Genomic DNA, 15,743 nt, shown 5'->3' with positions numbered 1-15,743 from the left:
CATGTATTTGCATAAGTAAGAAATCATAAGATATAGTTAGAGTCCGAACTTGAGTGGTTGCGTGCATGGAGTCAAGTCTGTGAGAATCTGAGTTTAGGTACTGTAGACAGTTAGGCTGAGTGGTCGTGTGTGATTTTGAGTGTATTAAAAAAACTTGTGTGAGAGTCTGAGTTTCATCTGTGCCCTGCCAGTGGGTCTTCTCTAATGCTGGAGAGGTAGTGAGCCAGAAGAGGAGCAGATTTAAGCCCAAAACAGTGGAAATCTTTGAATGTTACTGAGAGCCTCTTCTTATATCAATCACTATAATGACATCATCACATGAAGTTATAAGTTCTCAAATAGAAATAAAATGAAAAGAATAATTCATGGAATAATAATTATTTACAGTACAACAGAAAAAAAGGTGTCACATGACCTTGAAAAAGGTCATGTTTATTGTAACATCCTCCTTTCAATTTTATATAAACTACTTAATCTCAGATTGCTTTGGAGAACATGAGTTTAATGAAAATGGTATGAATGAAACAGACTTCTGATTTGAAAGATGTTAATTTCATTCACAACTCCGGTGCATTGAAATTACCACTAGATGTCAGTATTGCAGAACGTAGAGAGTGTTTCGAAACAGTAGGCATAAATTCAATTTGTAGTCATAGTGGTTTTAATTTAACTCCGAGTATGAGCATATGCTTTGTTTTTTGTCTTCAGTTCTCGAGTGGACTGTGTAATTTTCTGTAGTGAGCTAAATCTCTATTGACACTGATATTAACAAAAAGCAGCTTGATTCCACAAGTATATATAGTTCACTTACAACATGATGTAATAAATGTGCTTCACACATTATGTGTTATGTGGTTAATATTTGATCCATGTTTGTTGTCAAGATAACCCAAGGTCATCCCATTATTCCCATGCAGGAGATTTTAGGTTCCCTTTTAGTTCTCAGTCAGCATTAAAAAAATATAGGTTAAATAAGATGATGAATTTTTATTTGATTACTTCTGCTACTGAAATTAAGCTGCACTGACCCTCTTAAAGTTGTATTGCTAATAAAATATTTAGCATAAAGAAAATCTAAAACACTTCGAAGTTCTTTGACGGTTCTAAAATAGCCATGACGCTTCATTCTGGAGAGAAAAAGGTGGAAAAAGTTTTAATAGGTTGCCTTAGCCCAATAACATTCTTGGAATTTGGATGAGTCGCTAAAAATAACCTTGTTCAGAAACAAGTGTACATTGTAACAAAGAGGAAAAGCGGCCACAAACATGTCGGCTGCAGGATGCTGAGCCTGTCTAATTCACCAGGGGAAGCAGGATGCGGCACTCAGATGGAGGCCAGCTTACGGAGCGTTTACCTCAGTTCTGGACAAGGTAATACTCGGCAGATTTAGGAAACTCAATTTAGCTGTTAGATGGACAGCTGGTAGCACGTCTCATTCTTTCAGAAGCAGAAGGAAGCGGGAAGAGGAAGTCGGGGGAGTTATGCAGCTACAATATTGTCTACACAAAATCAGCAGTAGGTTTACGTCAGGGATGGAACATTTGCACACTAAATCAATAAGCAACTGATGCTAGATGTGTGGGTGAGTTTACAGAGTCAAATCTGATGGGATTGTTTACTTTTCTCTGGGGAAGTTGTTATTGTCAGATGGTGAATGTTTAATTTGGTACCTCTTTTTCAGTACCTGCTGCTTCTGAGTAGGTGTGGACTCTTTTAAGGAAGATGACTTTTCCACTGATTGCGTAAACATAAAGTCATTGTCTGTTTGATACTTCACGCTGGAAACAGGGCTTTTTAAACCAGGTTAACATAATCTTCATTGATAATTGGATTTACTGGAATAAACTTATTTGGTAAAACAAACAAGGAAAACAAAGAGTTTTGGGATTTCAATTACAAGGTGAGACATTTGAATTGAATTTTGGATTTTATGGCAAATGCATATCTAGAAGGAAAGATTAAAATCTAATAAATTGCATTAAGAAATGTTTAATTTACTTGTGGTTTTAAGACAGTGTTAGGAAGTTGCTGTTATTTTGTCTGCATTAACCTCTCTTTTTTCAATTTCTTCCATTTATTTTAATTGTACAATAGTAATTTCATAAAACACTAAAATTAAATTATAGGGTTGGCTCTTTTTTGTCAGTTAATTGACACACTATAAATGTTAAGTGTTCTTAAAAAATAAATCATCTCTGAAGCCTCTCATTTTAAAAGCAGTAGTGAAATGTTATTTTTAATAATTTACCATTTTGGTTCATTTTACTACTGAATGACACTTCTTGCCAAATCATGGCCTCAAAATACTAGAAGAAAACGGAATGGTAAAAAGACACAACATAAATCAAAGTTCATCTAGTTTTTTAGATAATTTAGTTAATTTTCTTTTAAAGTACATAAATAAGATGATCACAAATGGTTTATGTTGTTTGCAGAGTAAACACGACATCTGTTCAACAAACATGACTGGATGTCTGATGATTCTTCTCATCGGCTCTTTACTACAAGGTGAATTTCTAATTGGTTACATTTAAACTTTGCTAAAGTTTTCATAACACTGAATATGTACATCATTCCAGATTGGAGTGTTTGTAGAATAATTCAAATGAAATTATTAAATAAATACTGGAGTTTTCATGAGAACACTGTATAATTTAAATTATACATCAAATTGTAAATGTTAACCTTCATCAGAAATTCTCATTTTGTTGAGAATTTATATTAGCAGCATATAAACAAATGTTTGAAAAAAACAATTTTAAAATCATTAAATACCTGAATATTTAATCTGTTTCATTCTTTCAGTGTGTTGTTTACTCCAACTTTATTGGTTGATGAACTCAAATTATCATAAATTTTCATAAATTGCACATTACTGGGAAACATGACTCATATTTACACAGTGTTTACATGAACAGTGTGAACTTTTATGAAACAAGTTGTAAAGCAAAAATCTGAGACAAACCAAAAACTATTTCCAACAATAACCTCTTCACTGTAACAGTATGAAAGATGAACTGCGAAAAGTCTTGATGTTCAACTTATTGCTGTTTTTGAAGTCATGAAAGATTGCTGCATTTTTTTCTTTGAATATTTTTTTTTTCAGGCACCAACTGTAACAAATTTCAAACTAAATTGCCACAGACTGTACAAGTTATGACAGGATCGTGCGTGACCGTCCCCTGCTCTTTTGACGTAGAGCAGACATTTGAACAGTACTTACATGACACCTGTGAAGCTATATGGTGTTCCCCAAAAAATGTTCCACAACTATCTGACAGCAGTCCTAAAACAGGAAACTTAACAATGAAAAACTGCACCACAACTTTCAACAATATGCAAACTTTGCATACCAAGACTTATCACTTCAGAATCGACTGTAAAAATGATCTAAAATACAGTTTTATCCCACCATCTGTAAAAATTGAGGTCACAGGTAGGTTTCACATACACATGCAGAATTTTGATGGATAAATTATGTTGAGGCAGCTAACTTTGAATTTATTGTATTTTACTGACACACTGATAATAAATTAGTCCTGAAACTTCCAACCAGATCATTTTCCCTCACCAACTCTGACTCCATCCACTCTGAAGATAAAGGAGGGAGAGTCAGTGAGTCTGATGTGCTCTGCTCCGGCTCCGTGTCTGCCTCATCCTCCAAATCTGACTTGGACCCCAACACTGGGGAACATTCAGGAAACACTGCATGAGAATCTGGACAAAACCAAATTCAAGACCTCTGTTATGAACTTCATTGCTTCTCATCTCCATCATGAGCAGAACATTTCCTGCACTGCTGCGTACAAGAAACAAGATGGAAGCCCTGATGCAGCTTTTACTACATCCTTAATTCCAGATGTTTTGTGTAAGTTTCTTTATCTTCTTTTAAAATCACAGCTCAGGGTTTTTGTTTACATCTAGCTTTTAGATTTAGACACAACATTTAAAGAAGTTTATTTAGTTTCTAAAAATTAAGATGGAATCTAATGGTATTTAGACTGCATGATTAATAGTTAAATGCACTAAACATTAAATGTGGAGAAAACTAAAGTTAGTATGTTTGTTACCACACAAACATGCTGGTGTTTAACCTTCATCAGAGTAAAAAGAAACAATCAAAACCTATAACATAAGATGTAAAAGTGTACCACACAAAAATGCTAAATCAACTTACCAGTCAGCTTTCAAATGGGAAGAATTGACCTAGTTGGATGACCCTGAGTAGGCACTGGGCTAAAAACTTTTAATATTTATCAAACTTTGTAGAGAATCGCTTTACGAAATCAAAATTAGCTTGCTTCAAGAAGTTCACAACAAATGTAACAAATCACAATCTACATATATCAGACCAGGGAACCGAAAAAACAACCTTCTTACTGAGAAATAATGGAAAATGAAGTTTGAGAAGATGTTTTTTTCAAACTAAGAGTTCATAAGTAATTATAATAATACAAAAACATAATCATTGTAAAATGTATGGTTAGACAATTCACAGAATTTCTTAGATTTATAGATCTTCCGTTGTTCCCAAATTTTCCGACTCTTCCTGTTGACCCACCATGGGTCGATCTTCTAGTTTTGAAACCTAATCTGAAACCTGTAGTTAAACATGGTAGAGTAACTAGAGCCTATCAGGAAGGGCAAACACTAAAAAGGTCATCAGTCCACCACAGGATTACTCATTCGACATATAAAAATAAACCCAAATACACACTTAATGCTATTGATTTAGTTAATATCCCTTGCCTGTCAACCAGCCTAAAATGTTTGTCTTTCCATTGTGAAAAAAGTGCAGGATGACATGGAAAGAAATTAGGCATGCCCAGGCAGGGAGAACATGTCCGCTGCATTTGAAAAGACATTATTGCTGCAAGGAAACAGTGCTCATAACCCCTCTATTTTGAACAACAGTGAAATTATTATTTTCTTTCTTTTCCCCACTCAGAATAGTTTCACAATATACTAGCATATATGTTTTACCATATGCCTGCTATGAATCTCCTGTACATTACAGGGTTTAAATAATTTGCTTACCTCTTCTTGGCTTTCCCTGAAAATACAGAAGTTTCAGGCAGTCACTTTTGTACAGTTCTAGAGACGAGTGATGCAACAATGACTTGCAGCACCATTGCCAAACCAACATTGCAGAATTATACAAATTAATTATTATCAAGAATTAATAATTGTATGGAGGGCAAGATTTTAAACATTAAAGTTTGTGCAGCACAAATACTTTTTTTCTGCAAAGCTGAAAGTGACATTGGACATTAGTCTTCTAACCTCTGACACATGGATGTTCTGTGCAAGGATAAGACTTCATTAGATCACCAATTCATATTATATTTGCAACAACGAAGTTTCCAGAAGTGTCCTTGAGTTGTCACAGCTCTGTAAAGATATTTGATTAGTGTCCATATTAATAATGTGTCATTTGTCTTTTTTTAGTTTGCCCTAAGAATGTCACAGTTTCAGTCAGTCCACTTGGTTTGGTTCTAGAGAACAGCAATGTGACTCTGACGTGCAACAGTGATGCCAACCCAGCAGAACAGAATTACACTTGGCATGGAGTTGATGAAGGACAGGAAATTGTCATTGGAATTGGAAAGATTTTAAACATCACAGTATCTGGGAACAGAAAGAGTTTTGTCTGCATGGCTGAAAATGATGTTGGAGAACAACGTTCCAGCATCACTCACATAGATGTTCTGTGTATGTATCAGATCCAATGGGATCACAAACGTCCATAAAGTTTACAATAAACACCAAATTTTACCAGTTTTTGCAAAATTGGGAAATATCCAGTCAATGTTCTTCAACTGTTTCAACTTTGTAAAGACATTTGATTTGTGCTCAGGTTAACATTGTAATATTTATGTTTTTAGATTCCCCTAAAAATGTCTCAGTTTCAGTCAATCCCTCTGGTCCAATTCAAGAAAATAGCAATGTAATTCTGACATGCAACAGTGATGCAAACCCAGCAGAGCAGAATTACACCTGGTATGGAGCTGATGGAGGACAGGAAATTGTCATTGGAACTGGAAAGATTTTATATATTATATTGTCTACAAACCAAAAGAGCTTTTTCTGCAAGGCTGGAAATGATCTTGGAGAACAATATTCAAACATCACTCACATAGATGTTCTGTGTATGTATACAATTCAGATCACAAACACCAAGTTCACTATAAACATCAGTATTCATCAGTTTCAGCAAAATTGGAAAATATAGAGTCAATGTCCTTCAGTAGTTAGACTTTGAAAAAATATTTGATTCGTGGTGATATTAACAATGTATCATGTCTCTTATTTCTAGATTCCCCTAAGAATGTCACAGTTTCAGTCAGTCCTGCTGGTCCAATTCTGGACAACAGTAACGTGTCTCTGACATGCAATAGTGATGCCAACCCAGCAGAGCAGAATTACACCTGGTATGAAGTCAAAGCAGCCCAGGAAATCGTCACCGGGTCTGGAAAGATTTTAAATTTTAAAACAACTACAGACAGAGAGACTTTTTTCTGCAAGGCTCAAAATGATTTGGGAGAAGAACGTTCCAACCTCCGTCACATTGATGTTCTGTGTATGTATGAAGTTAGAGAAAACCTTCATGTTTGATATGTTTTTCTGATTCCTTTCAACTAATCATTTTGTCAGCATTGTAAAGAACTTAAATCCTGGGAGCTGTTTTTTTTTTTTTTGGTGCTCCATCTCTTGATGAATCTCACTATTGGCAAGAGGTGAAAGTTCAGACTAAGATCCATTTTCATAATTTGAAAAGGCAGGCCACCATAAGAGGGAATCTCGTAAATACTAGGGAATCCTGTGGTTTAGCAGCTTGGGTTCAGCAACTGATGGTCCACCATCTGGAGCTGAGATGGTTTCCCCTAAAGAGACTAGAGTAAGTGACCAGCACCTGGGCCCACCTTAGGTCAATTAATCATCACCTGGTATTGAATGTTGGGGAGGGAAGTTGACAGACCTGGTAAATTAGGAACATCTGAAAGAGGAACCTGTTTAGTAAATTGAAGAAAATTGTTTGTTCAAAATTATATTACTCAAACAGAAATAAAATTTACAAGGCACTAACACTACTTCTAGAAGTTCCTCTTTTGAAAAGGTTATTAAAATAAATTGAATGAATTAAATGTAACTAATGCACACTTTCAAGACTGACTTGTTTTTCCGAAATATAATTCTACAACCAATTATGGTTCAGTTGAATTATGTGTGCAAGATCTCGATCTTAACTTCTAAAAACCGTTGCACAGCAATTTCAGTTAACATATATTCTCAGGTGATAAATTAACCCAGATATTTAATGCACATAAGACATACTCAGGTACAATCCAGAAGGTCAGAGGTCATATTAACACAGGTTCATATGTCTTTGTGCAACCAGGGACAAAGCCACATTTCAATTAAATCAATCATGCAATCAGGGTACTGTACCCATATTTCCTTTTGTACAGCAAACATATGCAGTCACCTAGCTCTGGTATCTGGTATTCCCTGAATGCAGATTTAAAAAAAAAGACAAAAGACGAATCAAATTTTGCTCCTTAAGAATTGTGACATAATTTTGTTTTTACAAACAGTGAATTGACTGTCATCAGATTTATGGCCAATTGTCACATTTATCAACCTTAAACAAGTGTGTTTGATCAAGCCATTTTACGTATTTGCCAAACAAGATTTTAAAATACATTTTTATGTTTTGTTAAAGTTTTTACAATTATTTGTAATATATCTTTGTATTATAGCATTTATTTTTATATGCAGCATCTTCATTTTATCTCTTTCTTTCTTTCAGTTCCTTCACAGATCTTATTTTCATCTAAATGCATGAAAACTTCAAATCAAGTCAGCTGTTCCTGTGAAACAGCAGGAAACCCGTCTCCAACAACACATTGGTACTTGAACGGAAAACCAGTTATTCAATCTAGCCAGATGGTGATTACACATGACTTTGTAAATAGCTCATACATGAGGAGCATCATCACTGTTGATGAACCACAGGACAGGGATCTGTCCACCTTGCAGTGCTTCAGCTCCAATTCTTTGGGATCAGCCAGAAAAGAGTTTTGTGTCAGCTGCCTTGAAAACTCAAGAGAAAATGAAAGTATGTCTTGTCTATAAATTTGCAAATTAAATTTATGATGGATTATAAATTTAATGGAGCAGAGTAATCTTACTTTTTTTGCAGGTCAAATCTGGATGCCATTGTTCATCGCCACTGTTGTAGTTTTTCTACTTATAGTATGCACTTTGCTGCTTGTTATTGGGTAGGATATGCGGTATTTTGGTTTTTTTATGGAAAAGTCTATTATGCTTTCTTTGCAGCTCTGTGTTGTTCACCAAAAAAATAAACCTGCATTTTTTGTAGGTTTCAGAAGACTCACTATAAACCTAAAAGTGTCACAGCTGCTTCAGGTCAACATGGAGCCAAAGAGCAAACCACGGTATATTGACATTGCTTTGTTACAAATTATTATTATTTTTTTTTCTAAAATATTTTTGTTTTTCAAGGCCTCTCTTCCATTTCAGTAGCCATTTAACAATTTAAGAAGTTGTTCATATTCTGTATTTCTTTTTTCAGGCCGACAACCGCGAACCTTCAACTGGAACTGATCTAAGCTCCAATCATCCAGAAAAAATGACTAAAAGCTCAGCAGACAAAAGTGAAGATGTGGCGTATGCTCGTTCAAAATGGAGAAAAAATAACAAAGCGAAGGAGGAAGATATTTACGTGAACCTTGAACTGTCCGATGGCTCTTGTTTGAATGAGAAAAAGTGTGAGAATGGGGAAGAACATTGTGTGAGCAGTGAAAAAGAAGTAGGAAGTCTGCACACTGAAGATAAGACTAAAAAAATAAGAAAGGAATCAGAGGTTGTATATGCTCAGGTTAAATTTTGGACCAAAACCCCAGAGTCTCAGTAAATTATCATTCTCTGGACATAATAGTGAAAATAAACTCAAATGAAATAAAAGTTAAACATTGAAAATCTAGGAGGCCTTAAAAAGAACAAGGTCCTCGTGGCTTACACTTATTCATTTCATTCACCCATTAGTACCCCAAGCATACACATCTAGACTTACACTGTGCATACTCAGTGCATGTAGGATCATAAAATTCTCTGTTCAAATGTTTCCTAAATACACAACAGAAAAAAAAATGTAATGACACATCATACAGCAAGCAGGGAAAGTTAAAATGGAGTATGCTTTACGTGAGTTTGTTTGGCCACTTGGACATTGAAAAGCATGTGAAGCCCTGTGTGACTTTTGGAGCCAATATTATCATATAAAGTTGGAACTTAACATCAAAAAACCCAAGCTGGGATGTTTATGCATGATGTTTGCATGTCCATTGCTTGCAGAGTCGTTTTCTCTGTCTCCTTCTCTCTTCAGTCCATGTTAGCTGATTTCTAAAGACAGTTCATGTAATTCTGTTTTGTTTTAAGTTTGTCCATAACATGGATCTTTTCTCCATGTAATGCACTGACATCCCATGGAACATATTCTGTCCCTCTTAGCTCCAGGCTTTTAACTAAGGATCTTTGCTCCATGACTGCTGATTATCCCACTAATTTACAATATCAGGATGATACATGATAATATCTTATTTGTTAAAATAATAAACAACTTTACAAAAACATACATTTTGAACTTTCTTTATCTGCTGCATTTTACCAGAAAAAAAATATAAGTTCTTGTTACTTATATATTGACAGTTTGTAATTTGCTCAACATTCACAACAAAAAGATGCCTGGAACTCTTGGTTTTACTTCTCGTTACATTGTTAGTGCAAGGTGAATTTAAACTGATATAATTGAAATGTAATTAAATATTTTTAACTGTGAACATGTATTTAAAAGTTTCCAGGTTTCAATGCCTTTGAAACAGTCCCAAATGAAAGGCAGACTAAAAGCATAAAGATTTATTTTGGAGTGAAAGAACATTTTTATTTGAGGGCTGCAATGTCCATGTGGAGGGGGATTGACAATGTTATTTTTAAAAGCTGACTATGTTTTTATTCATAATTTGATACATAGGGCTGCATATCCTCAACTAATCTTTCTCATGATTTATATTATATTCTTGAAAAGATTATATGCTTTTTTATTTGATCGACGTTACTATTTAAACATGTCGTTTAAATTGGCCATATAAACTAAAACAAGACAATGCATTAATTTGCAAATTCAATTTATACAAAAATCGAATTTGTGTTTGAACATCCTCATTTAGCCAACAAATTGCTGACCTGTACACATTAAAACATTGACAATCAGGACCTGTGTGTGTGGCAGTATTTTAAATAAGAAATGATCAGCAAAGTGTTTTGTCAGTGCAGAATTCTCTCAGGATCCTAGGTGACCCTTCCCTGCTCTTTTGACATAAGTAGTGAACATAGAGGCAACTTAAGTGACACGTGAAGCTAAATGGGTTTTCAGTCCAAATTTGGCCTCACAACTGACTGAGACAAATCCAGTAACAGGAAACCTAACAAGAAAAAACTGCATCTCAACTTTCAGCAATATGCAGCTTCATCACAGAAAGGCTATAATTTCAGACAGGAGTGTAAGCATAATGTAAAATACACATTCACAAATAAGAAAGTGATTTTCAAAGTTACAGATAGGCTTAAATATCCACATACAGAATTTTAATTGATAAATTCTGTTAAAATAACTCATTTTGCTGATCATAAGACAAAAAAAATGACTGATCATTTAACAAAAATGAACTCTGAACTTTACTTCCAGATAATTTTTTCTTCACCAAATCTGACTCAGTCCACACTGAAGGTAAAGGAGGGAGAGTCAGTGAGTCTGAACTCTGCTCCACGTCCATGTGTCCCTCATATTCTAGCTCTGACATGGATTCCCACAATGGGGGACACTCACAAAACATTTCAGGAGAATCAAGACAAAACTAAATTTAAGACCTTGGTTCTGAACTTCACTGCTTCTCTCATAATGGGCTCGATCCAGACTCAGAATCATCGAACTATCACAGTGGTTTATCTGCCTAACAACAGATCAGAATGAATTTTGATAGGATGAAAACTTGCTGCTTTCTGAGAACACAGCAAATTCCCCAAAAAAATTGGAGTTGTCTGCTTTTTGTTTAGAAAAAAATAAATAGAAAACATAATGCAGGCATAAATGTGAGATTTAATTTTTAATTATTAGAAAATACCCATTCAAAAAATATAACCAAGAAAGCTTCTTTTTCAGGTGGTCTTCTTCTTCTGGTTAACTTCTGTAGACGCAGAAGGTCTTATTTAAGTCTACAAGTGATGGAACGTGCAAGCGATTAGGCTGTGGTCAAAACTGCTGGACTTAAAAGCAGCAACACACAAGTGGTTCATCACATATTCACAGCAGCTCATCTGACAAGGTAAGCGCTCTAGTAGATGTATGCAGTGAATGAAATGATGGTTTAAAGGCTGCAGTTGTATCCTACAAATCAGATCATCTTACATTAAAAACGATCTCCTCTAAACCAATATTTAACATCTGCTGAAGAACTTTGTCAGTGGCATGAGAAAATGATGTCTAGGCAAAAATGATTGTGATGGACCCAGTCAACATGATCTGCTGAAATATTTCTACATTTATTGTGTTTTAGGATCTTGAGGACTCTAAAAGTGACCACTGTCTTCATGGAACCTGCTTGTCTGCTTAGACTGCTCTGCATCATCAGTGGTGGTACCTTAACCTGTATCTTGTACTGAAGAACCATTTTATGTTTGACACCGATTTTTTTCAAGTATTGGATTCATTTGCATTACACTGACATTACTGCAAATTGTAACCCAATTGGTTATGAGGTTGTTAAATCTGCTGCAATCTAAACAAATGACTGAAATTTATTTACAGAAATATAAACTATCTAACATAATAATTGGGATTTTGTGTCATTTTCTTACTGAAAATGTTTCACATACTGCTAAAAATTCTGGTTACCATTTATATTAGGCTGACAGTTGTACTAAAGAAAATTAAAAATAAAAATCTACTTCACAAACAATGTATACGTCAGAACACAAAAATCTAAATTGGATCCATCTTCCATGCCAGTTCTCCACGTGATCAGATGTTGGACCATCCATGTGCCAACAACAGTCACTGCAGTTGAAGGAAGCTGTGCTGTGGTGATGTGCCATACAGAGCGGCATGTACGTGTCATTTGGTACAAGTACCACAATATGAATTATCCTGTGGTATACGATCAACGATTTAATCAAGTGGAACCCAGTTCAGAGGAAGGACCTATGTGGTGGGTAAAGCTGCAGAGGGAAACTGCACCTTGATGATCCAAGATGTGACAATGGCTGACAACAACCTAAGAGTTTATGTGTGGATCAACCCCGATTCTAAAGCAACCCAGAAATTTCATCATCAAACCGTTATTATTTTTGTTGGTATGTATTTATTTAGTAATTCGAATTCAATTTTTCCTTTTTATCTGAGGTGACATTCAATGCTAAGAACTGTAAGAGTTTAAGAATTGCAACAAAAATGGAACATGTTACCCATGCAGCTGTGTGGTAATCTGACACCGTATTGTCACAGCTGCCGCTGAGCTGTGACCACTCGCACCTGATCGGCATCCGCCTGATCCTCAGCTGCTGCCATATTAGGACGGAACTCCTCCTGCACGGCGTCAGATTGTTGTGAAACCCTCAGCGGTAACACCTTCAGGCCTGCTGTAGTAACTGGAGCTAACTGCACAGTATCTAACCTGTCTGTCTCTACCTAGATTCCTCTCCTGTCCCCGATCCCTGACTCTCCCCGCTGGATAAGGACCTCCTGGCTTCGACCCCCTGTCTGTCTGACCCTGAGACTGCCTGATCCCGATTTGGATTCCCGGTTCTGACCCTGGCCTGTCTGACCAAGAATAAGCAATTTCCCAATAAACGTCTGGTTTGGTATTCACTGTTCAGTCCTGTGTCCATCCGTGCCTGGGCGTGACAGAACAATCTGACCAATTAAACACATGGACCAGACTGAACAGCAACCCCCTGCCGCCTGAGGGACATCATAAGCCGACAAGGAGTCGTGCTTGGGCAAAGCGTTCATCGGCTCGCTGGACTAGAAGCGGCCAGCCAATCTCTCCATCAGGAAATCGTTCAGCTGGCCTCACAGGTAGAAAAACTAACCTCTGCGCTTTCCTCAAGTCCAGGACCGTCAGGCGCGTCAGCTGCTGTTGCTGCAGCTGCTCCTCCACCCGCCTCCTTACCGGCCGATCCTCCTGCTCTCCCCACTCCGGCAAGTTCACGGGGTCCGTATGTTCCCGATCCCCCGCCATTCTCAGGTGAACTGTCAAAATGTCGGGGTTTTCTGTTACAATGTCGGATGGTTTTTAATCAGCAACCAATGGCCTTTGCCTCCGATTTATCCAAAATATATTATGTCATGGGACTGCTGAGGGATCAGGCTTTAGCCTGGGCGCTAGCGTTTGACTCCACCACACCGTTAACCTCCCTTACCTTTAAACAGTTCACTGAAGAACTCAGCACGGTGTTTGATCACCCGGATCATGTTGGGGATGCCTCAAAACGCTTGCTGAAGCTGCGCCAAGGCTCCCGTAGTGCAGCCGAGTTCTCGGTGGAGTTTCGCACTGGCTGCTGACACTAAATGGAACGATGAGGCGCTCAAAGGAGTATATTATCAAGCCTTAACTGAGGCCTTAAAAGACGGTTTGTCCGTCAGTGATGAGGCCAAAGACTTGAACTCACTAATCACAATGTCTATCCGTTTGGACAACAGGCTTCGTGAGCGACGCCGGGAGCGACCCGGCCAGTCTGCCTCAGCGCTTCCTCGGCTGTTTCCACCTGCGGTGGAGCGCAACAGCGCCACCCCTGTTTTCCCGCCGGCCCAGTCACAGGCTCCAGCGCCCCCTGACGACGAACCCATGCAAATAGGTAGAACGCACCTGACAGCCACAGAAAGACAGAGGCGTCTTCAAACAGGAGACTGCCTCTACTGTGGTAAACCTGGGCACAGAATTTCCAGCTGCCCTGTACGGCCAAAAGACAAGGCTCATTAGAGGTGGGGACTCTAGTGAGCAGCACGGGCAAACCCCAACTCTCTACCAGCCGCCTGCTTATTGATGTTAAGCTTTGCCACCAGTCAACTTCCCACTCATTAACAGCCTTAATTGATTCTGGAGCTGAGGATAACTTTATTGACGAAGACTTATCTAAGAAACTTAACATCCCCATTGAACCCCTCAGTTCACCATTATCTGCTAAGGGTCTGAATGGTTCTCTCTTGTTTTCTGTCACATGTCAGACACTCCCCCTGTTGATAACATCAGGGAACCACAGGGAGGTTCTCAGATTTAAAGTAATCCCTTCCTCCGGTTTTCCCATGGTGCTGGGTCATCCATGGCTGAGACTTCATAATCCCCATATTGATTGGGTCGCAGGTAGGATAGTTAGTTGGAGCCTGTCCTGTTCTGATAATTGTCTTCGTGCTGCTCAGCCTGATTGTGGGAGTTTTTGTGACAGTCCAGATCCCCTCGACCTGTCATTGGTTCCTCCCGAGTATCACAACCTAGCTGCCGTTTTCAGTAAGTCCCGAGCCCTCTCGCTCCCCCCTCACCGACCATATGACTGCGCGATAGAGCTCCTGCCTGATGCTCCGCTGCCTAACAGTCGCTTGTACAGTCTGTCCAGGCAGGAACAGGAAGCCATGGAGACCTATATCAATGACTCAGTGGCTGCTGGTGTCATCCGCCGCTCGTCATCCCCACTGAGTGCCAGCTTCTTTTTTGTAGGGAAGAAAGATGGAACATTACGCCCTTGCATTGACTATCGGGGATTAAATAAGATCACGGTTAGGAACAAAATACCATTACCTCTTATGTCCACGGCATTCGAATTGCTGCAGGGGGCAAGCATCTTCTCCAAATTGGATTTACGTAATGCCTACCATCTAGTCAGGATACGTGAGGGAGATGAATGGAAGACCGCTTTTAAAACTTCCATAGGGCATTTTGAATACTTGGTGATGCCTTTTGGCCTAACTAATGCCCCTGCTGTCTTCCAGGCCTTTGTTAATGACGTTCTGAGGGATTTCCTTAATCATTTTGTGTTCGTCTATTGGATGACATACTTATCTTCTCTAGGACGAAGGAGGAGCATGTTGGTCATGTTCGTCAGGTCCTCCAGAGGCTGCTGGAGAACAAATTGTTTGTTAAAGCTGAGAAATGCAGTTTCATTTTTTCTCCATCACCTTCCTGGGGTTTGTCATTGAGGAGGGACAGATCAGAGCTGATCCTGCCAAAACCAAAGCAGTTGTGGAGTGGCCAGAACCCAATACTCGTAAACAACTCCAGCGCTTCCTGGGTTTTTCGAACTTCTATCGTAAGTTCATTAAGAAACTACAGCGTTGTTGCCCAGCCACTGACTCGCCTCACCTCAACTAAGCAGCCCTTCACATGGCCACCGGAAGCAGCAATGGCCTTCAAGGAACTCAAACAACTGTTTACCTCCCCACCAGTCCTCATTCACCCGGATCCTGAGAAACAGTTTGTCGTGGAAGTGGATGCATCGGCCACTGGGGTAGGGGCAGTTCTGTCCCAGCATTCTGGCTCTGCTCACAAGCTGCTACCTTGTGCTTTTTTTTCTAGGAGACTCAGCCCTCCTGAACTCAACTACAGCGTGGGGGACAGAGAGCTGCTAGCTGTTAAGCTGGCTCTGGAAGAGTGGCGCCACTGGCTGGAGGG

The 15,743-nt window shown here is 38.4% G+C and overlaps 1 protein-coding gene across 3 annotated transcripts; it reads left to right on the top strand.

The window, feature by feature from the left end:
- The first annotated feature begins 1,266 nt into the window (after nucleotides 1–1,266).
- LOC129370935 (B-cell receptor CD22-like) lies at nucleotides 1,267–9,656 on the top strand. 3 transcript variants are annotated; one of them, XM_055047220.1, is made up of 13 exons: nucleotides 1,267–1,370; nucleotides 1,445–1,582; nucleotides 1,682–1,900; nucleotides 2,436–2,508; nucleotides 3,107–3,436; nucleotides 3,557–3,868; nucleotides 5,449–5,712; nucleotides 5,886–6,149; nucleotides 6,317–6,580; nucleotides 7,811–8,119; nucleotides 8,204–8,282; nucleotides 8,384–8,459; nucleotides 8,597–9,656. In XM_055047220.1, the coding sequence occupies exons 4-13, from the start codon at nucleotides 2,463–2,465 to the stop codon at nucleotides 8,936–8,938; spliced, it is 2,286 nt and encodes a 761-aa protein (XP_054903195.1). In that variant the 5' UTR covers nucleotides 1,267–1,370; nucleotides 1,445–1,582; nucleotides 1,682–1,900; nucleotides 2,436–2,462; the 3' UTR covers nucleotides 8,939–9,656. The 3 variants fall into 3 exon arrangements, 2 of the variants coding, with proteins under 2 accessions (XP_054903195.1, XP_054903194.1); XR_008607109.1 differs by having other exon boundaries at nucleotides 8,204–8,459; nucleotides 8,597–8,618; XM_055047219.1 differs by having other exon boundaries at nucleotides 1,267–1,582.
- Nucleotides 9,657–15,743: the final 6,087 nt, after the last annotated feature.

This window comes from Poeciliopsis prolifica, unplaced genomic scaffold (assembly GCF_027474105.1).
Source record: "Poeciliopsis prolifica strain line A6 unplaced genomic scaffold, Auburn_PproV2 SCAFFOLD025, whole genome shotgun sequence".
NCBI classification, from domain to species: Eukaryota; Metazoa; Chordata; class Actinopteri; order Cyprinodontiformes; family Poeciliidae; genus Poeciliopsis; species Poeciliopsis prolifica.
The sequence above is the reverse complement of the archived record's forward strand: the minus strand, read 5'-3'. Positions and strand labels throughout refer to the sequence as shown.

Excerpts from the sequence above, each read along its gene's own strand:
- LOC129370935 (XM_055047220.1), top strand. The coding sequence starts at position 2,463 with ATGACTGGATGTCTGATGATTCTTCTCATCGGCTCTTTACTACAAG. Across the intron at positions 3,869-5,448 it reads CTTAATTCCAGATGTTTTGT|TTTGCCCTAAGAATGTCACA; the intron begins GTAAGTTTCTTT and ends GTCTTTTTTTAG. Across the intron at positions 8,460-8,596 it reads GAGCCAAAGAGCAAACCACG|GCCGACAACCGCGAACCTTC; the intron begins GTATATTGACAT and ends TTCTTTTTTCAG.